Source organism: Hyaena hyaena, unplaced genomic scaffold, assembly GCF_003009895.1.
Source record: "Hyaena hyaena isolate Hyena2069 unplaced genomic scaffold, ASM300989v1 scaffold_10, whole genome shotgun sequence".
NCBI lineage: Eukaryota > Metazoa > Chordata > Mammalia > Carnivora > Hyaenidae > Hyaena > Hyaena hyaena.
In genome coordinates, this window is record NW_024080642.1 from 6,262,604 (window position 1) to 6,286,639 (window position 24,036).

At 53.6% G+C, this 24,036-nt stretch overlaps 1 protein-coding gene across 2 annotated transcripts in view; it reads left to right on the forward strand.

The window, feature by feature from the left end:
• RPH3AL (rabphilin 3A like (without C2 domains)) overlaps nucleotides 1–24,036 on the forward strand; it is a 118,160-nt gene that overhangs the window by 18,764 nt on the left and 75,360 nt on the right. For both annotated transcript variants that reach the window (XM_039254092.1, XM_039254102.1), the window contains exons 2-4: nucleotides 9,579–9,690; nucleotides 15,391–15,534; nucleotides 17,662–17,791. In XM_039254092.1, the coding sequence (XP_039110023.1) occupies nucleotides 9,614–9,690; nucleotides 15,391–15,534; nucleotides 17,662–17,791 (351 nt within the window). In that variant the 5' untranslated portion in view covers nucleotides 9,579–9,613. The remainder of the gene's footprint in view (nucleotides 1–9,578; nucleotides 9,691–15,390; nucleotides 15,535–17,661; nucleotides 17,792–24,036) is intronic.

The window sequence follows — 24,036 nt, forward strand, 5'->3', positions numbered from 1 at the left end:
GAGGACTGAACAGACCGGGGAGGGAAGAGTCCCTCGAGGAAGCAGATGTGGCAGAACGCCTGCTTCCAGGGTGAGTTCTCGGGACGCGTCAGGCAGTAGTTTCCTCGGGGGTCCTGTCTCATCTCCCAAGCCCTCGAGCCCTGCCTCATGCATAATTAGCCCAAGACACCATAGAGAGGTTCCTTCTGGCTTGAGACAGGCCTTCGAGGCTTCCCATCTGGATCTTTCATCCCCCCGGTGTGGCGTGACAGGTGGGGGAAAGGGGGACATATGGGCTCACCTTATCTTGCTGTTAGCATGTTGCCCGTATCATGGTAACAGAGCAGATGTCAGGGCCGGTTGCTAAGGGCTCCCCGGAATATTAATACCTGGGCGTAGAACCCAGGGCTCTTACACGGTGACTTGGAAGCCTCGGGAAGCACTAGCTTGGTGGCAGGTACTTTCTGATATTCACCCTTTCCTTCCTCCTTTAGACCCTCATCTACTTGCCTGCTCCCTGGGGGGCCATCACAGCTGGCTGGTGTGGGACGGCAGGCTGGGCAGTGGAGGGTGTACAGGCACTCCTCCCGCCCGCCCAGGGCAGGCTTGAGGAAGGGATCATGGCGGTCCGTCCTCCAGAGGCTGACCACAGGCCCTGCATCCTTCCCGGGCCAACACTCTTGGTGGCGGCTCAGATTTGGCTCTGGGATGAAGCCTCTTTGCCAGCCCCGCACAGACTGCCTGCCAAGGCTCCAGGCCCTTCCCCAGCCCCTCTCCTTACTCTGACATGTGGGAGGGGAGCAGAGTGGTCTCGCTTACCTCCCTCATCTGGCCGTGTTGGCCTTCCCACCGTCCACACGTTGAAAATCAAACTCTAAACAGCTCTGGGAAGCGGTTGGGCCAGATATTGAGGTCAGGGTCGGGATTTTATTTCCCAGATAGCATTTGTATCAGTTATATATTTGTTGTGATAATGCCGCATAACAAGCACCGCCAAACCTGGTGGCTTACAGCGTTTATTGTTCCCGAGTCTGTGGGTCAGCCGAGGCTCTTGGCCGGACCTTGCATGTCATTCCTCATGCTTCGGCAGCTCAGAGAACACCTCCCACACCTCGCGTGGAAGAATGCACACTCTTTTGTTCTCTCTCAGTGGCTGTTTGGAACCGGCATCCTGCTCTGCTGGTGACTTGTGTTTGCCTTTGGGCGTGGTGTCCCCTCCTAGACCCTGCGGTTTCTTTCAGCCCTTCCATTCTGCTGGCTTCGTTCCCACTGTTCTCTCTGTATCATTTCTTCTCTCCCACGAGGCTGTCTATCCCACCTGGTGGGGAGGGGAAGGGACAGTCATTGTCCCAATTGTATCAGTGGATGCTCCCTGAAACAAAATCCAGGAGGCGGAGAATGCCAGCATCTAAAGGCGGGAGACATAACCCCCCCCCAGGGAACGGTGATTAGCTTTGGTAATGGAGCAGGTGCCTGAGTCTCCACTCTGGCCCTGGCAGGCAGAGCAGAGGACCCTGTGGATGCATGTAATCCTTCTTGAAGGGTAGGATGCTTTGCACCTCCCCATCCCCGCCCTCTCGGAGGCAGCTGTGGGCTGCAGTGTTTCCCAGCCACTGTGTTAAAGCACTCGTGAGTTTGGAAGGTTGAGGGTCTGACAGCAGTGTTTTCTTGGATTAGTGACAATTTGTGCTGCTGTGTGGAGGTCACAGCTGTGCCCTTTCATTTCCTCCTCACCAGGAGCCCATGGTGGAGGTGGACCCCCCCCCCCCGCCTTTTCAGTGGAGAACAGTGGCTGGAGGGGCTCTTACATGACCACCCGGGTCACTCGGGGCTCAGTGTTCACCTCTGTGTTCACTTCACTGGATTCTGAGCACACGAAGCCCTTTAAGGGGGCAGAAGGCTTCTTTCTGGTAGATGCGAATGTTTGTGGGGCAGAGGCCTTTTTTAAAAAAGTGACTAGAGGGCTGTATGCATTACACACTTTTTGTTGTTGTTAATGTTTAATTTGGGGAGAGAGAGAGAGAGAGAGAACAAACAGAGAAGGGACAGAGAGAGAGGGAGACACAGAATCCAAAGCAGGCTCCAGGCTCTGAGCTGTCAGCACAGAGCCTGACCTGGGGCTCTATCCCACAAACCGTGAGATCAGACATGAGCCAAAGTCGGACGCTTAACCAACTGAGCCACACAGGGACCCCTGGCTGTGTGCATAATAAAACCAACTTATTGGAGATTTCCAGATAGTTTCTTCCATCTTTGCACCCTGGGACTGAAAACCCCAAATCCACACGAGGCAGAAGGGACAGAGCTGCAACTATCACTACAAAAAGTAGTGAACAATTCTAGAACCACCTTGGAGAGAGCAGGCTAAGGCCTGCGACTGAGCCTTCAGCGGCTGTGAACATTACTATGATCAGTGAATGTTGTCTCAAGAATATATTAGCAAAAAGTATACTTTCCCCTTTGGGAATTTATCCTAAGGAAATAATCAGAAACGGGCACAGAGGGTTATCTCACAGATAATCCATTTTAGTGTGGAATAGAAATACAATAGGAACAAAATTGGAAATCCTCTACATGCTCCCAAAGAGAACAATGGCAAAATATATTCAGAATGCTAAGTTACAATTAAAAACCGTGTTTTTGAGGCATTTTAATAATGTGAGAAAGCACAAGGTTATAAGAAAACAGCAATCAGGATATGTAGCATGAACCCAGTTTTATTTGGAATCTTTTCAGAAATACCCGGAACAAAATCAGGAGGCATCACACAGAGATGTCAAGGGGCACCTGGGTGGCTCAGTCGGTTGAGCGTCCGACTTCGGCTCAGGTCATGATCCTGCGGTTCGTGGGTTCGAGCCCTGCGTCAGGCTCTGTGCTGACAGCTAGTTCAGAGCCTGGAGCCTGTTTCGGATTCTGTCTCCTTCTCTCTCTGTCCCTCCCCAACTCATGCTCTGTTTCTCTCCGTCACAATAATAAATAAAAAAACATAAAAATTAAAAAAGTTTTTAAACTAAAAAAAAAGAAAAAGAGGCTGCATCTGGGGTGGGTGATGTGAGAGTGTAGTCTGCTTTCTCTGCAGCAGGTGACCGGGTGCCGTTGCACTGTGACTTGCCCCATGGAGAGAGCGGCAGTGACTCACACCCAGGGTGATGAGCTTTGGACTTACGGAGAGAGAATTGGCTCTCCCTGTAAGAGCGAGTTTGTTTTCACAGATCTGCCTCAGACAGTTGCCTGCAGCTCATGAACCTCCTTCCCCATGGAATTTTCTTTATTTTCTTTTTTTTTTTTTAAAGAAAGGAAGATTATTTTTTTTAATGTTTATTTTTGAGAGAGACAGCGTGAGTGGGGGAGGGTCAGAGCAGGGAGGGAGGCACAGAATCTGAAGCAGGCTCCAGGCTCCGAGCTGTCAGCACAGAGCCCATCGCGGGGGCTCGAACCCACGAATGGCAAGAGCATGACCTGAGCCAAAGTTGGATGCCTAACCGACTGAGCCACCCAGGCGCCCCCCCATCCCCTGGAATTTTCTGGGGAAATCGTCACCAGGCTTTTCCTGTTCCCTATCCCCCGTAGGGTCCCCCGAGTCTGGGACGGATGGAGGCAGCACCCGGAGGCCCACTGTCCCAGCAGGGGTCTAGTGCCCCACTGGCCTCTGGGGGAGACGCGGAGGTGCTGACTACCCAGTGGGGTCCTGAGGAACAAACTGTTTTGTGAGCAAACAAGTCGCTGAGCTCCTCACGCCTTGTTGTCTGAGTGGCCCCTTGTCTGGGACCGGCCGTCAACTCTGATGACGTCAGTTCCACGGAACAGCTGGTCACTGAGGCAGGCCCTGTGCTGGGGCCCGGGGACACACAGGCCGGTGGGGGGGGGAGGTGGGAGCACGTTGTCAGCAAAATGGGAGCCTGGGGTCCCGGGTCTGACGCCCACCCCCCAGGACCAGTGTTCCTTCTCACCAGGACACACGCGTGTGCACACGCGCACACCACACACCTCTCTCCGTCAGGCTCCCCCCTCCCGGCTGGAAGGACTTCAGAGGGAGGCCGGCCCGGCTGCCTGTTCTCCACTTGTTTAGGGGGAGGCCAGAGCCCCACGCGGCCGCCTCCCCGCAGTCCCTGCCGCAGAATGTGTGCTTTGCACTTCCTGCCTTTCCACGCGCCTCTGTACGCCCCTGTTGCGTCCCATCAGTTGATTGTGGTCAAGGACGGATTGGCATTCTTTAATATGTTCACTGCGCATGGCACAAGAGGCCTGGGCTCTGGGAGGGGGCCTCCTCGCAGACAGCCCGCCGGAGGGGCGCGGAGCCCAGGAGGTGTGTGCTGCCTGGCACGGAGCGCACGGCCCGGCCCAGGAGGCCCCTGGGTGAAGAGCGTTCGGGAAGCCGGGGTGCCGGCTGCTGGCCCCCCGAGTGAGGAGATTCGGAGAAGCTAGCCCGGCTCTCTCGGCAGCTTCCTGAAGTGTGGCTCCTCCAGCTGCCCTTCCCCTCTCACCATCTGTCCCGAGGTCGCTCTGTGTGGATGGGGGACAGCTGTGCCTTGTGAGATGTGGGCAGCAGCCGAGTTCTCCCTCGGAGCCACCCCTGTGGACAAGCCTGGCCGCGAACTCAGCACCGTTGAAGACCCTGGCAGCCAGTGTTCGAGACCCCAGGCGCTGGAAGGTGCCATCTGCTCGTCTTCCATAAAGCTTCCTGAGCATAGAGAAAGGGGTGGGGGACAGGGGACTGCCTGCCTTCTCCCCCACCCCCGCCCCCACCCCCACAGGGACTAGGCTGGGCTGGGGCTCAGTTCCCACCTCTCAGGTTGTAGCAGCCACCAGCCTCCTGCCCTGGGGCCCTTCTCAGGTTCCTTCTGGGGGGGGGGCCCACCCGCCACCTGTGTCTTCCTCCCGGGCCGGTTGGACTCAGGTGGCGGAATTGCTCAGGGCAGTGCCTCCAGCCCGTCTCAGCCCCTTCGGTCCCGCTGAGGAAACTGGGGCCCAGGGAAGACAGCTGACTCGTTCCTGATCTTTCAGTGCATGTGCATAGAAGCCAGAGCTTCGCTGGCTGAGTCTCTGTCCCCAAACCTTTGCCTCCGCCCTTCACCAGAAAGTGACCCAATGCAGAGAAATTAGTATGGAACTAAGGGTTAGTAGACCAGCGCAGTTAGCTGTGTGGCCTTTTCTCTTAACCTCTCATTTTCTCTTCTGTCCAACAGGAAAAGTAGTGATTAGATTAGGAAGAACAGAACAGCACCTATGGGCGATGGCAGAGTTATTTTGGCTAAAGTTTTAAAAAGAAGAGTAACCAAAAAAAAAAAAAGAAGAAGAAGAAGAAGAAGAGGAATAGAAGGCAGATGGGCCAGAGGAGAGAGAAATGTTAGCTTGGGGGCTCGCTTGCAAGTGACCCCCAAACTCTGGCCCCCTAGGGAGTGACCCACAGGAGACAAAAGGGGTTCATTCCCTAAAGAATGATTTCAGCCTGTGAGGGACTGTTGCATCTCCACCCCACCTATGCTGTCTTCTCCTGGGTGTCCCCACCTGTCCCCACCATAAAGGAGGCTAAGGTTTGCATGTGACCTTGGAGCATAGGAGCATAGGACCCCTTCTTTCTCCTCACCTCCCCATGCCCAGCTCCACACAGTTTTGGTTTAGAAACTTCTGCAGAATATGGAATCCCCCCTCCCCGAGGTTCCCTGACTGGCTCCAGCCCTCTAGGGTCACCCCTGGTGTGCTCCGGCTCCTATGGGGGTGTCTATGCTAGAGCAGAGGGCGACGCTCAGGACCCTCCTGTCCTGCAAGCCGTGTCCGGGCACGTGGCACCCCCTGCAGGCTGTGGAAGGAGCGGTGGCGCCTGGACACCCAGTTTACCTGACACCGTCCAGTCTCTCTGGGTCAGCGAGACCCTCATCATTTCCATTTCTTGCAGCTCCCAAAGCATTTTTTTAAAGTTTATATTTATTTATTTTGAGCGTGAGCTCGAGCCAGCAGGGGAGGGGCAGAGGGAGAGAGAGAATCCCAAGCAGGCTCTGTACCTCCCGCAAGGAGCCAGTGTGGGGCTCAAGCTCATGAGCTGTGAGATCATGACCTGAGCTGAAGTCGGACGCTTAACCGACTGAGCCACCCAGGCCCCCCCACAAGGTATTCTTTTTAAAAACTAATGAACAGAGCTAATGAATTGTAGTATGTTCTAAATGTTTACTTGGAACGGAGTAATGCTTTTCACACCCACATGGCAGTGTGATTGCGCTAGTCACAAGATAACAGAAATTTTAAAAAACAACAAAACAAACCATAGAGCACCAAAGGCAGGAGGAGGGGCACTGGTGTATATTTGTTGGCTGAGTGCGTCATTTTGACCCTGTCTGTGTTTTCCTGGATCATGTGTTTGCCTCGTTTGGGAGAAGATCAAGACCTTCGGTTTGAGGAGGCCTTGGGTGATGGCGGCCTCCCAGTGCTGGGCCTGCCATGGGGTCAGTTTAGGGCCTGGGGGTGCTCAGGTCTCTCCCAAGGTGGCCCACAGTGGAGAGCAGGTGTTCGGATGTGCTGCACGGGAGAGAGAGAGCACTGCAATCGGGTCGTGGCCTCGGTCTCTGTGTGGGTCCATTAGCTACAGTCAGTCCGCTGCCCCCTGCTGGTCATCATAGAAATCGGTGACATTGGTCTGGAACAGTAGTTCTCAAACCACCATCCAGGGATCCCTGGGGTTCCCCAATACCTTTCAGGAAATCCACGAAGTCAAAACTGTTTTCTTAATAATATACTGGATCCTGTTCTCTCATAAATGTACAGACAATGAAAAGTTTATTAATATGGTTCCAGATGCCACATTCAAAACTAATCTTTAGGGAACTCCCATCTGTTTCCGGTACAGTATGAAAGAGCATCCACCGTTATCTGGGAAGACTGTTAAAGTACTCCTCCCGTGGGGCGCCTGGGTGGCTCAGTAGGTTGAGCATCCGACTCTTGGTCTCAGCTCAGGTCTTGATCTCAGGGTTGTAAGTTCAAGCCCTACGTTGATCTCTGCACTGGGCATGAAGCCTACTAAACAGGTAGGTAGGTAGATTAAAATATTCCTCCCTTTTCCACATGGAGTACATATCTGTTAGAGTCTGGATATCTTTCAGGTTTTAACAAAACCACATAATCTCAAGATTGAACAAAAAATATCTGATATGAACATGCAGCTGACTTTTGTTAAACCAAACATTACACAGATTATTTTTATTTAAAAAAAAACCTCAACTTTTTTAATGTTTATTTTTGAGAGAGAGAGACAGATCACAAAGGGGAAAGGGGGAAGAGAGAGGGAGACACAGAATCCGAAACAGGCTCCAGGCCCCGAACTGCCAGCACAGAGCCTGATGCAGGGCTCAAACCCACGAACCATGAGACCATGACCTGAGCTAAAGTCAAATGCTTGCCAGACTGAGCCACCTAGGTGCCCCTAAAAACAAACATTTAAAACTAAATAAATAAAATATGTGAACATCTAATGGACTTATTGTTTTCTGATGAATTACAATTAAAAATTTTTTTAGTTCTAATTTCTAATGTGTTGAATCAGTACATAAACCCCACATCATTTGCCATTGTCAAGAATGTTTGTATAACTGTTTAATGAGATACAGTTCTCATACCATAAAATTCACACTCTTGAAGGTTGTGATTCATTGGTTTTAGTTTACTCCCAAAGTTGTGCAGCCATCACCATGACCTAATTCCAAAATATTTCATGACCCCAGAAAGAAACCCTGAACTCAGTAGCAGAAACTCCTCATTCCTTCTTCTGGCCACCCGCACTCCAGTCCCTGCCAGCTGTTAATCTACTCTTTGCTTCTCTGGATTTGCCTGATCTGGACATTTCTCGTAAATGGAATCTTATGATATGTGGTCTTTACTGACTTGCCTTCTTTTTTTTTTTTAATTTTTTAAATGTTTTATTTATTTCTGAGACAGAGAGAGAGAGAGAGACAGCTTGAGTAAGGGAGGGTCAGAGAGAGAGAGAGATACAGAATCAGAAGTAGGTTCCAGGCTCTGAGCTGGCTTTCAGCACAGAATCTGACACAGGGCTTGAACCCACGAACTGTGAGATCATGACCTGAGCCGAAGTCGGACACCCAACCGACTGAGCCACCCAGGCATCCCGTGACTTGCCTTCTTAAACTTAGCATAATGCTTTCACGTTTCAGCCATGTTGTAGCCTGTATCAGTCCTTCATTCTTTGATGGCAAAATAATCTTGCAGTGTGCATGGGTATGTCATGTTTTATCCATTACCAGTTGAGGGACAACTTAAACTGTTTCTACTTTTTGGCCGTTGTGAACAATGCTATGTGAACATCCATGTACAAGGTTTTGTGTGGACATTATGTTTTCAGTTCTCTTGGGTATATACCTAGAAGGATTTTCTGGGTTACATGGTGACTGTGTTGAACATTTAAGGCACTGCTAGACTAATTTCCAGCCTCAGTAATTTAAAAAAAAAAATGCTTATTTATTTTGAGACAGAGCAAATGAGCATGAGTGGGGGAGGGGCAGAGAGTGAGGGAGAGGGAATCCCAAGCAGGCTCCTCTCTGTCAGCACAGAGCCCCACGTGGGACTCCGTCTCACGAACCATGAGATCATGACCTGAGCTGAGATCAAGAGTTAGACACCCAACCGACTGAGCCACCAAGGCACCCCCAACTTCAGTAATTGTTAAGAGTATGAAGGATTCTGGTCTAGATGGGATTGGACAAGGGGAGTGTGGATAACTCAGTGCAGCCCCTCGTCTTTGCTCTGGGGTTTACTCCCTTTTCTCTTCCCTCAACACACACACACACACACACACACACACACACACACACACATTCACTCACTCCCTTCAGAACACATGAGCTCGATAATCCTCATGCTATTAATCAAGGAGTAGGTCATATCCTTGGTGGCGAGCAGAAAGGCAGCTAAGTTGGGCTGCACCAGTTAAACTCCCAGGAGCTCTGGAGCCGGGGTGCCTCCCCGCAGGATGCCTGAGGGTGCCGCTGTCATTGTAGTCCTGGTGGACTGTGTCCCCTACAGTTGTGCAGGATGGCAGTCCCTGCCCTCCTCCCTGCTCTGGGGAGCACTGTGATGTCAGCAGAACGTGTTGGGGAGCAGAGCCCGTGAAGGTGGCTAGCTCTTCGCTGCACCCACGGACCTGGGGCTGCCGTGGTGGGGCCCCCAGGTCTGGGGGTGGTGGAAGGCTTGCCTGGGCTATCTAGCTGTGTGGCCCCTCTGGCCCCGGCCTCTCCTGCTAGGCGCTGTGCTCAGTACAGTAGGGGCTGTACTTGGGAGGGGCGGGAGTCCGATGCCCTCAGGGCCTGCCGGCCAAGTTGAAGATTACTGGGATGTGCCTCTTCTCCCTTTTCTGCTTCTAACCCCGGATGTGCAGCCAGTCACGTCCAATCTTGTCACTTAGCACTGCAAGCCACCTATTTATCCCTCCCAGAATTATGGGAAAGAGGGACTGGTATTTAGCTGGAGGAGGGATTCTGTGGGTGAGGCATCAGCCGGTGGCCTGTACGGGGACACACTGGAAGTGTCAGTGCTTAGTGTGCCATCGCCTCCCCAGCTGATGATGCGCTCTTTATCTTTCCCTCTTCTCACCTCAGATGTGACTCCCTGCCCTGGCTGGGCGCTCCAGGCCATGGCTGACACCATCTTCGGCAGCGGCAACGACCAGTGGGTTTGCCCCAACGACCGGCAGCTTGCCCTGCGAGCCAAGTGAGTCCCCCCAGTTCCCGCCAGGCCTTCCCTTCCCTCCCCGTCCCTGCTACCCTCCTTTTTTGGGCAAGGTTTATTATCGGGGACCCAGAAAGAGAAGTTCGGAGACAAGTGCATGACTAAAGCCCACCAGGCTCTGAGCTGGGCACTTACCAGCCTTTCACTCATGTAACTGCCATGTCGGATTTACCCTCATTTCTTGGGTGAGGAAAGCAAGACAGGGCTCCTTGCCCAAGACACTTACCTTGTGAGCCTCAGGGCTGGGACCCACACCCAGGCTCCCCTGACACCCATGCCTGTGTTCTGTCGCAGCAGGCTGGGGGTGGGGGCGTCAGGCTGCTTCTTCTGCCTTTTCTGTTAAGAATATAAATCCCCTGTCACTGAGCCTTCAGTCCCTGAGCCCCGGAGTCTGGGAGCCTTTGATATATGGATGCCCACTTCATGGCGATTGCCTGGTGCTGACAGTCAGGACACAGCTAAGGCTTGTCAAGTGAATGAAGAGCTGCCCCCCGCCCCGCCTCCCTGCCTAGGCGGAAACACACAGCTAGCCTCGAGGCATCCCCGGGCTCCTCCATGCCCTTGACAGGGCCCCTCTGGTGCCGGTTTGTCCCCTGAGAGCACTGGTTTTCCTGCTGCCCTCAGCCTGGTGAATCCTCAGATCCAGTGAGACTGGGCCATCTCTCCCCGCTGTCCCCCCGTGGCTGGAGACCAGGGGCTCCCGGATGCCCGTCCTGCCTTCCAGTCTTCCCTATCCATCCAGGGACTTGGGGGTCCCTGGTGTCTGCTAAGCCCAGGAATGTCCCTTCGATCTGTCAAACCGTGTCAATTACGGGAGCCGGCATTTCCCCAATGGGACCAAGTTCAAGAAATTCACAATTAGATGCTACAGGCCTGCAGGAAGGCAGAGCGGAAACATCAAAGAGGGATAGAAAAATTAATCCGAAACGCCCGAGAAGAGCGGAGCCTTGCATGATTTGCAGGAATCTCTGTGCTGTAGTTAATTTGTCCCTCTCGCTGGGGTGGCTCAGCTCCTTTCAGCCCCGCACAGCTCCCCCGCCCGACACACACACACACACACACACACACACACACACACGGGAGAGACCAGGGATGAAGCCCGCCCTGGCCCTCTGTGCTCTGACGCCAGGTGAGACGCCGTGTCCTCCCTGGCGGGATGCGAGGGGCTGCAGGGAGCAGCGCTTGTTCCAGGGCCTGCTGTGACCCCTGGTGACCCCTCCAGCACTTCTCTCAGTTCTCGCATCCCTGGTCTTGTGCTCAGCTGCGGCCAGAAGCTGTTGTAGCATCTTTTAGAAGAGCAAATGCTTTTATCCCCTCCCCAGGGTGTGCTGCCTTGTAATGCCAGGCTCCATCAAGGAGAACGCCACAAATCCTGCAACTGGGCGTTGTGCCCTGACGGTCTCTCTGGGAGGCCCAGGGAAGTTACCTCCCCAGGCGTCAGCTCAGGTCTGCCCTCCGGCACCATCAGACGTTTTCTAACCCCCTACCAAGTGCTGGGTACTGGTTGCACAGCAGTAAACAAGACCAGTGTGCTCCTTGGTCTTAAAGCACCGATATGGAGAGGTGAACATTATACGTGAAATTACCCATGTGTAGCTACTTTGACCATAGAAACAGGCAGTGGGGTGAAGAAGGCAGGTGCTAACTGAATCCAGGGATTCAAAGAGGCTTCCCTGAGAATGTGATGTTTAATTTGAGTCCTGGAGGAGGGGTACATGTTAAATGGAAATGGGGGAAGGAGCTTCTAGGCAGAAGGAACAGCATGTGCAAAGGCCCTGAGGTAGAAGGAATATGCCATGTAAAGGGCCTGACAGGAGGCCACTGTGGTTTGAATGCAGAGTGAGGTAGTGAAGGGTGCAAAGAAGTTGGGGAAGTGGGCAGGGGCCAGATGGGGCAGGGCTGGCCCTCCAGACTCACATGCTGGAGTGGGAGACAGAGGGTCTCCCACCTGGCCTTGAGGTAATGTTTAAGCCCCATGATGAAGCTATGCCTGGGCCTTCTGGGAACTCTGAGAATGGACTCTTAACCCACCTTGGAGGGAATCTTCACCAGGAATCTACAAGAAGCCTTGGGGCACCTGAGTGATTCAGTCGGTTATGTGTCCAATCTCAGCTCAGGTCATGATCTCATGGTTCGTGAGTTTGAGCCCCGCGTCAGGCTCTGCGATCAGCATGGAGCCCACCTTGGATCCTCTGTCCCTCCCCCCCTGCCCTTCCCCTGCTTTCTTTCTCAAAAATAAACAAACATTTAAAAATAAAACATAAAAGAAGTCTTAAAAAAGCATAGCAGTGACCCGGTAGAAAGGGGCTTAGGGAGGAGGCAGGCACTGCGGGCGGAGGGCACAGCACGAGCACAGGCCTGGAGACCGTGTGCAGCCCAGAGCACAAGGAACTAGGAGCACTTGTTGCTGCACCGTGTGAGCCCAGGTGGCCAAGGGAGGAGGGCGCCGCGTGGGGGGGACGTACGGATGGGTGCTGGCCGCCACTGTGGCCTTCCTCGGGGCTCACGGCCGTGCCTGCATCTGGCAGCCACGAGCTGGCCACCTTTGCCAGTGTGGAAGGGCATTCTGGGGAACAGGAGACTCAGTGGCAGCCAAGGCTGTAGGCACGAGCTGCAGCCCATCTGGACGGAGCAGTGGGCCCGGGGAGGAGGTTGAAGGAGAGGACAGCGCGTCAGGGCTTGGTAGGTGACCAGATGGAGGCAGAAACAGAGGCTTGGAGGATGCCCCAGGGAAGCCTGGCAGGGGCTGTCAGCTGCGGCTGTCTGCAGGCTCCTCGGACCTGGAGGCTGGCCAACCTCTGATTGCCTTTATTGTTTATTTGATTATGATTATGATTTTAATGTTTATGTATTTATTGTAAGAGAGAGTGTGTGTACAAGTGGGGGAGGGGCAGAGAGAGAGGAAGAGAGAGAGAATCCCAAGCAGGCTCCATGCTGCCGGTCCGGAGCCTGACATGGGGCCTGAACTCACAAACCGTGAAATCGTGACCTGAGCCGAAATCAAGAGTTGGAGGCTTAAACGACCGAGCCCTGACTTGCCTTCAGAAAGCCATGTAACTGCACTCGGTCTCTTTACTGCACTGAGAAATGGGGAGGCCTGCTTACAGCATGACCTGCTTACAGCCCGGGGCTGCTGGGTAGGAGTGACACCCTCCAGGATGGATGGGGGTGCTGGTGCTGTGCCCTCCCGTTTCTGTGTTCCCTGGCCTTTCTTTTTCCCATGCAGGGGGAGGCCCCAGCTTGGGGACCCTGTTTTTCAGGTCTCCTCCCAGGGCCCAGGGGGTCACACACAGAGGGTGTCCTGGCCAGTCACTGACTGAGTCCTTGAAATGCTCAGGTGAGGAAAACCTGCACGTTGGGATGAGAGTGTTGCTTTTCAGGGCCTGAGTCTGCCCGGTGGACAGAGGAGGGGTGGGCGCGTGCCCCTCCCCGCTCCAAGGACTGGTCTCCCTTCCTCTGTCCCCCAGTCCTGCCCCTTTCCCGCTGTTTGCTTCCCCCAGCCCTGCGAGTACGGCTTGAGAAAGTGTCAGTCTAGGGCAGTGCTATTTGTTTTGTTTTGTTTTGTTTTTAATGTTTTATTTATTTCTGAGAGAGAGAGAGAGAGAGAGAGAGAGACAGCGTGAGCAGGGGAAGGTAAGAGAGAGAGGGAGACACAGAATCTGAAGCAGGCTCCAGGCTCTGAGCTGCCTGTCAGCACAGAGCCCGACATGGGGCTCAAACCCACGAACTGTGAGATCATGATCTGAGCCGAAGTCGACTGCGCCACCCAGGCACCCCGAGGGTAGTGCTTCTTGAATCGGAGACATAAGCTGTCTAGAAGTCTGGAGCCCCTCCGTGCAGCACGTTATTTCACGTCTTCGTGCCTTTGCATGCACAGTTTCCTCTGCCTGAATGCCATCCCCCTCCTTCCGTTTGGGGAAGCGCCCGTTCATCCTGCAAAACCCCCCACAAGCACAGCCTCTGGTCACGCCATTCCTGATGGTCCCACCCGTGGTAATTACGGTAATCATCGTTAACCACCACTGATTAAGCAATTGGGCATCTGCCGTATGCAGAGCGCCCTGTCTACCCTGCCTCACTTAATCCGCATGGCACCCCTTCAAGAGGCAGATCGGGAGATCCGGGATAAATGGCTGCCCGCATTCTCACAGCTGGGAAGGGAGGGAGCCATCAGGTAAGACCGGCAGACACCAGCCCGAGTCCTTCACCTTAACTTCTCTGTAAGTGCTCCACTTACAGAGAAAGGACGTGCTCTTTCGCTCTCCTGACATTCACAGTGTCGACCGTACAGGAACTGTTTGTTGTAGCAGCCTGGGCAGGGCGGTGGTACGAGAGCACCGGGGACCACCTTGTGTCAGGGGGCCACAGGCAGGTGTCTACGTCCTCGCCCCCCTGCTCTGGGTCCTGAATCAAAGACTCTTGCCTACGGTCACTTCTTTTTTTAAGTTAGTTTGTTTTGAGAGAGAGTATAGAGGAGGGACAGAGAGAGAGGGAGAGAGAGAGGGAGAGAGAGAAGCAGAGTTGGGGAAGGGCAGAGAGAAGAGGCAGAAGGAGAATCCCTAGCAGGCTCCGCATCGCCAGTGCAGAGCCCTATGCGGGACGCGAACCCATGAATTATAAGATCATGACCTGAGCTGAAACCAAGAGTCAGACGCTTAACCGACTGAGCCATCCAGGTGCCCCTGCTGCCACTTCTTTAGGGAAGCCCTTCCAGAACATACCCCCCACTAGGTTAGTTCTCTTATTTATACATCCTCCTAATGCCTGCCTACATGTCCCAGCCAGCGGCACTTCCCCATCACCTGACGAGCGTGGCCTCAGTGGACACCCAATAAGTATGTGTTGAATGAATAGCTCTTCTCATTTTTCATTAAGAAACTGCTGGTGTAATTGATTGGGCATCTGTGTCCCCCAGCGTATCACAGTCTTCGAGGTGGTGACTTTGCCATCTCGGCCATCTCTGTGTGTTGCCAGCACTTGGCTCAGAATGTCTCCGAGAAGCTGGGAGCCTGGGCGGAGACCTGGGGCTTGGTCTGCTGCTGCCTCTCCCTTGCCATCTAGGAAAATGGGAAGTGGGTGAGTTCTTGCCATCGGCCCCTAGTCGCAGCTCAGGAGGAGGCACTCTTGCAGCCCAGGGCCGTGGAGACTGCAGGGAGGATGGGGAGGAGGGCCCAGCCGTGCCGCAGCCCTGCCCACCACCCGGCCTGCCCTCACCACCTCTCCTCGTGCACGGCTGTGTTGCCCTCCTACCCTCGAACCCTCTAGTTCTCAAACTGCTGTGCGCATCTCCTTTTATCTTCAGGGTTTGTTTTTAACCTGATTGCCATTCTCTCCTACCCCGTGGTCAAGTTCCATTTCACTTATGCGCCTCAGATCTCAGTCTTGGTGATCTTCCGTGCTCCTCCCTCATGTGCTGTGGCCGTGGCCTTCTCCACGTGTGGAGGCCTCACTCCATGCTCCTGCCTCCTGCGGTGCTGAGGCAGCACTGCTGTCTGCGGGACCCAGTGGCTGGCGGGTGTCAGAGCCAGCTTTGGCAGCGTCTGCCCTGTTCCCTGAACCCCTCCTCCTGACCCACAGCTCCCGGGCTGTCCCCAGACTGTTCCCAGGGGAGCTTCGTGATCTGGCAGGGCGGCCTGAGTTTGCACCGTGGTGGCCTCAAGGCGGGCCGTGTTCTCTCTGCAGGCTGCAGACGGGCTGGTCTGTGCACACCTATCAGACAGAGAAGCAGAGGAAGAGCCAGTGCCTCAGCCCCGCTGAGGTGGAGGCCATCCTGCAGGTGATCCAGCGAGCAGAGCGGCTGGACATCCTGGAGCAGCAGAGAATTGGGTAAGGCTGCTTCTGAGCTGGGGCGGGAGCAGGGTCCGGGAGAGGGAAGCGGGCATGTAGCGTCAGATCAGCACCCTGGGGCCCCGTGCTGGCTTTCACCACAGGGTGCAGATGCAGAGCCCAGCACAGCCTCAGAGCACCCCTCTGTAGGAAGTGGAGAGGGGCTCCTGTGTGGGCCCTAGGCTGGCGGGGCTGGAGTGAGGGTGGTGAAATGCACTGGGGGCCGCTCAGCTCGGCACACGGGACGGTCCGCTGCGGTTCCGCCAGGAGCGGGGTTTAAGTTGAGGCCGAGCCTGGAGCGTCCTGTCCCAACCGGGACTCCAGGAGGAGACGCTCTCCGGCTTGTTCTGAGCTCTCCTTCTGGCCTCCAGCATCCAGAGCTGACTTCCGTGCGGCCCTCAAACCACTTTGTTATGTCTGTTTTTGTTTGTTTTAATTACGAAAGCAATTCCTATTTCCTAGAAAACTGGAAAAACGCAGAAAAGCACAAGTAGGAAAACACAAATGCAGTGCATTGCACCGGGGCAGGAAGTAATTTGATTCTGATCTCCTTGTTCTTTTTCCATTTATTTTTTTCTATTAAATATATGATTATTTTTTTAAGTTTATTAAAAAAAATTTTCTTTTTTTGGGGCGCCTGGGTGGCTTAGTCGGTTAAGCGTCCGACTTTTGCTTAGGTCTTGATCTCGCGGTTCGTGGGTTCGAGCCCCGCGTCGGGCTCTGTGCTGACTGCCAGCTCAGAGCCTGGAGCCTGTTTCAGAGTCTGTATCTCCCTCTCTCTCTGACCCTCCCCTGCTCACGCTGTCTCTCTCTCTCTCTCTCTCTCTCCTAGAAATAAATAAAACAGTTAAAAAAAATTTTCTTTTCATGTTTATTTTTGAGAGAGAGAGAGAGAGAGAGAGAGAGAAAGACAGAGCGTGAGCAGGGGAGGGGCAGAGAGAGAGAGAGACACAGAGTGTCCCCTGGGTACTGGAGGTACTGTGGCCAACAAGACAGAAGTGGCCCCCAGCTTCACGAGGGTTGTAGTGTCTCCATGAAAGGGGGGAGTCCCAGTGGGCTGGGGGGCCTGGTACCCCGAAGAGAGTGGTCACCTATCCCAGGCTTAGCAGGGCTCAGGGCAGGCACACTCAGCATCAGAGGTTCAGGGAGAAGCACTTTCTCTTTCTTCCTCCAGCTTCTCCACGCACACGCTTGCTCCAACTAGATCCTCCACATCGTCCCGGGTCTCCCTCTTACCTCCTCGAGCCCCCTTTCTGGCGATGCCACCCCAGTCTCCCCGGCTTGGACCCCCTTCACGGGACCTCCCACCGCCTCCTGCTGGCTTCCTCACCTGCACTCCCCCCCGCCAGCCCCTCATAGTCCTGACTCTCCACCCGCAGCTGGAGTGAGCTTTTAAAAATGTCACTTGGATCAAATCACCCATCTCCTTAAAACTCTTCCGTGGCTTCATGTTGATCTTAGAATAGAACCCAAACTCCATTTTGTGACCTTACAAAACCGTCGTAACCTGTCCCCTCTCCCCCCTCCAGCTCCCTTTATCCCAGCCTCCTGCTGGCTCACAGGGAGGGGTCCCACGGCCACCCTGCTGCTCTAAAGTGCCAAGGCCTTTGTCTCTGCCCTCCCTGGTCCCTCCTCCTAGAGTGCCCCTCCCCAGCTCCATACCGGTTTGGCCTTGTCAGTTCATGCGTTCTCCCTTCCTTCTCCCAGAGGCCTCCACTGATCACCATCAGGCGTGGCTGGGCACGCAGTCCCCCCTCAGTCTTCTCCCCACACACTTACCTGATTTCATCGCACTCCCTCTGTCTGAAGTCAGTTTGCATGTTGAGTCGTTTATGGACTCTCTCCCTTTGTCGAACATAAGTTCTGTGAGAGCAGGACCGTGTCTGTCTCTGGCTTGTTTGCTCCAGCACCCCAGTGCCTGGCACGTCACAGGTCCTCAAGGCTGGGGAGCAAATGGATGATTAGAAAGTAGCCTGGGAAAGGGCCAGGGTAGGGAATAGTACCCCAGCTGAGGGACCAGCACAGGGGCAGGGCACAGTGCTGGGGCCCCATGGCAGCCATACGTGGGCAGTGGGCAGGTTGGAGACAGGAAGCACATTCCCTCTGACTCAGTGTCCTGTGCTGCAGGCGGCTGGTGGAGCGGCTGGAGACCATGAGGCGGAACGTGATGGGGAACGGCCTCTCCCAGTGTCTGCTCTGTGGGGAGGTGCTGGGCTTCCTGGGCAGCTCCTCGGTGTTCTGCAAAGACTGCAGGAAGGTAAGGCCCGCTCTGCGGCTCTGCGCCCTGGATCCCAGGAGTGTGTACTGTACGTGTCTGTGTGGGTCCGCGCATGCATGTGTGCGCACGTGATATTCTGTGCTTCTTGGCAAGAAGAACTGATGCCTTAAGTTGAATGGTGTGGCTTCTAGGGTCAACTCTGGGGAGCGGACCCCTGGGTTTCATAGGCCCAAGTATGAATTCAGTTCTTCCACTAACTGGATGACTCCAGAAAACTTGTTTGATGTGTTGAGTCTCATCTTCCTCATCTGTAAAATAGGGATAATGATAATATGTACCCTAGAAAGTTGTGAGGATTAATTATTACATGCAAAGTTCTTAAAAACCTTATTTGGCACATAAGTAAGTATTCAGTAAATTTTATTATTTATTTATTTAATTATCATTAAATAAATAAAATTCTCCTCAGGGCGAAAAATATGCTGGATTATACTTATTCTGTTGACCTACTCTCAATCCCTGGCCCCTTAAATGAGAATGATTTTTGCTGCAAAGTCAAATGGCTTTTTCCCTTATCTTATACTCCACAGATTATTCTAAATTGTGCCACGTATTAAATTGTTTCATACTGAGTCCAGGACTTATTTCTTTTATTTTTTTAATTTGCTTAATGTTTATTTTTGAGAGAGATACACACACATACAGAGTGTGAATAGGGGAGGGGCAAAGAGAGGGAGACACAGAATCTGAAGCAGGCTCTAGTCTCTGAGCTATGAGCACAGAGCCCGATGGGGGTCTTGAACTAATGAACTGTGAGGTCATGACCTGAGCTGAAGTCGGATGTTTAACCAACTGAGCCACCCAGGCGCTTCGAGTCCAGGACTTCTTAAAGTAACTGTTTGTTTTTCCTGGAGTTTCTAATTGCCTTTATTTTCTTATGGACCCAAGAATAATGTGCCTTCCAGTCCTCAGGATTATTTAGCATTTCAGTTTCACTCTCTACGGCATGGAGTCTACATTCTTTTTCCTTCTAGACACTTAGCTTTACCCCAGCCTAGACTAGTTGCTGCATAGCCGTCATCATGGAACTTCCCTTGACTGTCCTCCTAGGTTAGAGTCACTGTTCCCAATTTACCATATCTCCCTCTTTCTTTTGTTCTTCACCCTAGTTTCACTGGTTCTCACCTTCCATGTGTTTTAAGCCTAGAGTTATCTTGGTCAACAAGACAGAGATAGAAACTTCTCTTGAGATTACATTGGGTAAGGGAACCAAAAGCAAATAATGATCCAATAAATAGGAATATTTCAGGACGTAATATATTCTTGGAAGTAATAACAGCGGATAGAAGATTGGGGATGGGGTAGGGTGGGGTGGTTAGAGCTGAGAGGACTGTAGAGTATAGAGAAGTCAAAGAAGTAAACATGGACTTGGCCACATGGAGGCCATTGGTAGCCTTGTGATCATTTTGAGTTGGCATTCAAAAGCTGTATGAGAGAACCAAGATGCAAAAAGGTCAGTATACCAAACTAATAAGTGGAAAAGCCCAGGATTTCAGTTAAAGTCCTTTTTTCCCCTGTCTGTGACATGTGGTGAACTGGGCTAAGGAGTGTGAAGTCACTGGTGAAGGGTCCCAACAGCAGTGGAGATGTGGCAGGGCAGGGGTGGGGACTTGTGTGTCAGCTCCCCCTTAAGTCCTCCATGGCCCTGGACCAGATACCAAACAGATAGTAGGAAGCGGGACTCAGAATGTCTTGTTCCCAGCCCTTGGGCAGGTTCGGTTCTGTTTTGTGACTTCTGCCTGGGACAACAGGGCCCAGCAGCCTATTTCCTCTTTCTGCCTATCAACGCTACAAATGTTCAGGTTTGCAGGACCATGATGAGGGGACAGAGCCTTGTCTCTTCCCCTGGAAAGGTCCAGAACCTTTGTTCTAGAGGCAGGCTGCTGCCCTGACCACTGAAGAGTCCTCGGAGAGCCATTTTCTGGGCATCGGTGGCAGCCCCAGGGAATGATCTCAGCTGTGTGGGGGCGGACAGGATAAAAACCGTTCTTCCAGATGCTCTTGACACCTCCCTGCCCCGTGGTATCCTGGAGCACTGGGCCATTCCAGAGGACATTTCCATTTGAAATTGTTACTTGGCAGCAGGCTGAGGACCTGGTTTTGGCTTGGATGGTGAGGCAGGGAGGCCTTTGAGTTTCTGAGGGAAGTTGTTCCTGGGTAGAAGTGGAGGAGAGGGTGCTAGCTGGGACCACAGACGAATGATGGGCATTTGGAGGTTTTCTTCATCCATCCTTGAGAAGACTGTGTCACTCATTCATTCTTTGATTCATTCATTCTGCAAATAGTAGTGCATCTGCTAGTGCAGGCCGTATTCTAGGTGCTGGCAGTACCATGAACGAGAAAGACAAAACCCTTCCTCTCGTGGTGACTTTTTTCCAGGGGTGGGAGAAGAGAGACAACAAACAAACATGCCATGATTTGGAGCAGGGTCTTGTGGGAGAGTGTGACCATGAGGGCCTCTCTGAGCTCAGAGCTGAAGGAGCCAGCCCTGGGGAGACCTGGTGGGAAAGTGTTCCAGGCAGAGGGAGCAGCAAGCATGAAGTTCCTGAGGCAGAAACCAACTGGGGCATGTTCGGGGAACCCACAAAGGCATCTGGGTCAGAGACTCAGAGATGGGCGTGCCGATTGTGCAGGAGCTTCGAAAGTCAAGGTCAGGAGTTGAGATTTGATTGTAAGTTTAATAGGATACCAGTGGAGTGTTTGAAGCAAGGGTGTGATGTGATCAGATTTGTCTTCGTACATGATAAGCCTAGCTGCTGTCTGGTGAGTGGATTGCAAGGGGACATAAAGTGACAGTGGGAGGTCGGTTAGGCACTGCCTGTCATTAGGGATGAGACAGTGGGGTTGGAGACAGGCAGCACAGCCTGGGGGCCACATCTTTTCACTGTATCGAAGCAGGTGGGCACCATTACAGGGGGTGCTCGAGGATCCCAGGAGGGAAAGTGGGTCCTAGGCTGCAGATGGACCGGAGCAGGGTGCCCTGTGTGATAAGGGGGTGGCGGTCCTTTGGGGCTTGCCAGTGAGTGCCGTTCCCATGCACACAGGCGTGGGTTGTCATCTCCACTCGGCCACAGCACCGGGACCTCGTACAAGGTGTCTAGCGCTTAACTTCTGGGCTTCTGTTTCTTCATCTGTAAACGGGGTAACAAAGCTTCTTACGTCATCATCGGGTAGGGGTGAGGAGGAGGTGAGCTAAGGCAGGGGAAGCCCTTTAGCAGAGTGCAGGGCCCATTTCAAAGACCCAGTAAAGGATACCTGTTGCTGTTATTATTAATCCACTTCGAGGTCCTAGCTGTTCAGACCCAGGATGGAGCTGACCTTCCGTGTATGTCAGATAGATTTAGTGACACGCCATGTCTTAGCTCAGGCTGCCATAACCAGATGCCCCAGACTGGGCAGCTGCAGTAGCAGAAGTTTGCTTCTCACAGCTCTGGGGGCTGGAAGTCCAAGATCAAGGTGCCGGCTGATTCACTTTCTAATACAAACTCTCTTCCTGACTCGAACACTCCCGGCTTCTCACTGGGTCCTCATTTGGCAGAGAGCGAGCTCTGGCCACTCTCTTCTGATAAGGACACCAATCCTACTGGATCGGGGCTCCACTGTTATGACCTCTTATAACTTTAACTGCCTCCTAAAGACCCCTTGTCTCCAGGACAGTCATGTTGGGGGTTAGGGCTTCAATATTCGAATTATGAGGGGATACAATCCAGTTCATAGTACCCCACATTTTCCTTATTAGATACTCATGTTTTCTTGAACTTAAAATTGTAGTTCACACAATTACTCATATAGTTTTGATCATTGACATAAAAGTTTCCAGATGTCTCTGTAGCTCTTCAGCATCGGATGTCCCGTGCGGCAGGGAGATTCCCGGGTTTCTGTCCCGTACCTCATGTGAACGTTAACACTCAACCACTTAACGCAACTGTTGTGGGCAAATTCTGGGTTGGGGGTCCCAAAAGGAGAGGTGTCTAGAAGAGTCACTTCCCTCAGGTCCTGACAGTCAAGGTGGGCAGACTGTATCATCTAGAGTGATGCTCAGCACGGCTGGACCGGAGTTCCAGGATGAGCAGTCAGGAGGTCTGCCTGTAGGAGCTGGCTCCTGAAGGCTGAGAGCAGAGCGAAGGGCAATCTGAGGAGGGGAGAACAGCACAGTGGAGGCACATAGCTGGAAACAGGCAGTGCAAGGACTTGATAAGGATGCAGGCCCCGAGGACAAGGAGAAGTGGGCTGAAAGAATGAAGGACACAGAAGGCATCCACAGAAGACTGGGGAACGGGAGCCTTGGGGGAGGGACAGCACAAGGTCGTGGGGACTGGAAGACATGGGGCAGGGCTGAGATCTTTGGGAAGGAGATGGGGCTCCTTAGAAGGAAGAGCTGTGTTAAGGACCAAGCTGCATTTGAGCAGAGTGGGCTGGTCTATACGGCCCTGGGTCCCCGGGAAATGGTCGCAGAGGTGCAGACGCCCTGCCAGGATGGGGCCATCATGCCAGGTGGTGGTCACTTAGGAGCCGAGTCCCAGGAGAATCAGGAGTGGGGTTCAGACTTAACCTTAGAGCCCCTGCTCTAGTTGAAGCTTTGCAGGGGCTCCACAGTGTCTGGGAGGAGAGGGACAGTGTCCTCCATGCACTTATCCATCAAGTATTTATTGTAGGTCTGTGCGTGCAGGCACTGGGGATACAGTGTAGAGACACACAGATCCTGCCCTCTTGGAGGGGGTGTTAAATGATTATGGGGGGTTGGGATTACTGAGGCAGCCCTGGGGGCCGAGAGAGCTCTCACAGGGCACTGGACCTATGAGGGGCCTCAGGAGCCCTCCACTCTGGGCTCACCAACTTCTAGGGAGCGTCCCCTGTTTATCTGCATGTCCACTGGCCGCCTCCTCACATTTTGCCTGCGGCCCTGGGTGCTGGGAGGTGTGCGGGCATGAGTAGGCTGCTGGGCGGGGAGACCTCTGACTCGGGGTGTTCTGATTGTTCTGATCCGAGCCTGGGGGCCAGATGCCCAGGCGCTCCCGGCCGCAGGGAGCTGTCGCCAGCAAGAGCCCTGGTGCATTCAGCAGTCACAAGCTAATGAGTGTGCTGGTAGAGCCCATGGCGGTCCTTGGTGCAGCGTCCCCTCCGTAATTGGGTCTGCACGCCCAGGCTGCCAGCCCTCATTACCCGAGGGCTGTGGCGGGAAGGGAGAGGGACTGGCTGCTTAATTAGAGAGGCCTGGCGCTTCTGATTGCTCAGGCGCTGAGTCAGCCGGCTTTCGGTTCGATTGAGAGTCTTCACCCAAGGGGGGAGGGGGGGAACCGGGCTGCGGGAAAACCCACGTGAGCCCAGGATGGCGTTGTCACCATGCAGGGGAGCAGTCGATTTTTCTGGTCTCAGCCAAAATGTGGGTGAAACAGAGGTCTCCGTAATGTGTGCTGAGTCCCTGTGAAAGAGGGACTCTTTCTATTTTTTTTTTTTTTTTTATTTCTAGGATAGAGAGAGACAGCGTGAACAGGGGAGGGTCAGAGAGAGAGGGAGACACAGACTCCGAAACAGGCTCCAGGCTCCGAGCTGGCAGTCAGCACAGAGCCCGATGCGGGGCTCGAACCCACGAACCGTGAGATCATGACCCAAGCAAAAGTCGGACGCCTAACCAACTAAGCCACCCAGGCGCCCCAAGAGGGACTCTTTCTGCTCTGCTTAAAGCCCGTAGGGAAAGTCCAGCTCCTTGTGGGGTCAGGCGTCCTGCCCAGGCTAGGGAAGCCCGGCAGGAAGGGGCCACACCCCTGCTCAGGGCTCTGAGGCAGTGACCCCCCCACTAATCCCCATGACCTCATCTAACCCTAATCACCTCCCAAAGAACCCCCCTCCAGACACCATCACCGTGGGGGTTAGGACAGTACACATGAATTTTGAGGGGACGCATTCAGCCCCTAGAACCTACTGAACTGAAACCCTTGGGGTGGGGCTGCTGATCCCTGTTTAACAAGCTCTCCCGGAATGCTGATTCTCTTGCAGTTTGAAAACCTCTGCTCTAAGGCCCCAGCCCCAGGCCCAGCTCAGCACCTCTCCTTGCCCTCCTCCGCCCCTCCCCACCCCCACCCTTCCTTTCCCATCCCCCACAGGCCTGCCCCCACACACCCCTCCCCCCACCTCCCCTCACACACCTCCCCACATACCTCCCCCACCGCACACCTCCCTACCCCCCACACCTCCCCCCACACACACCTCCCCCCACACACACC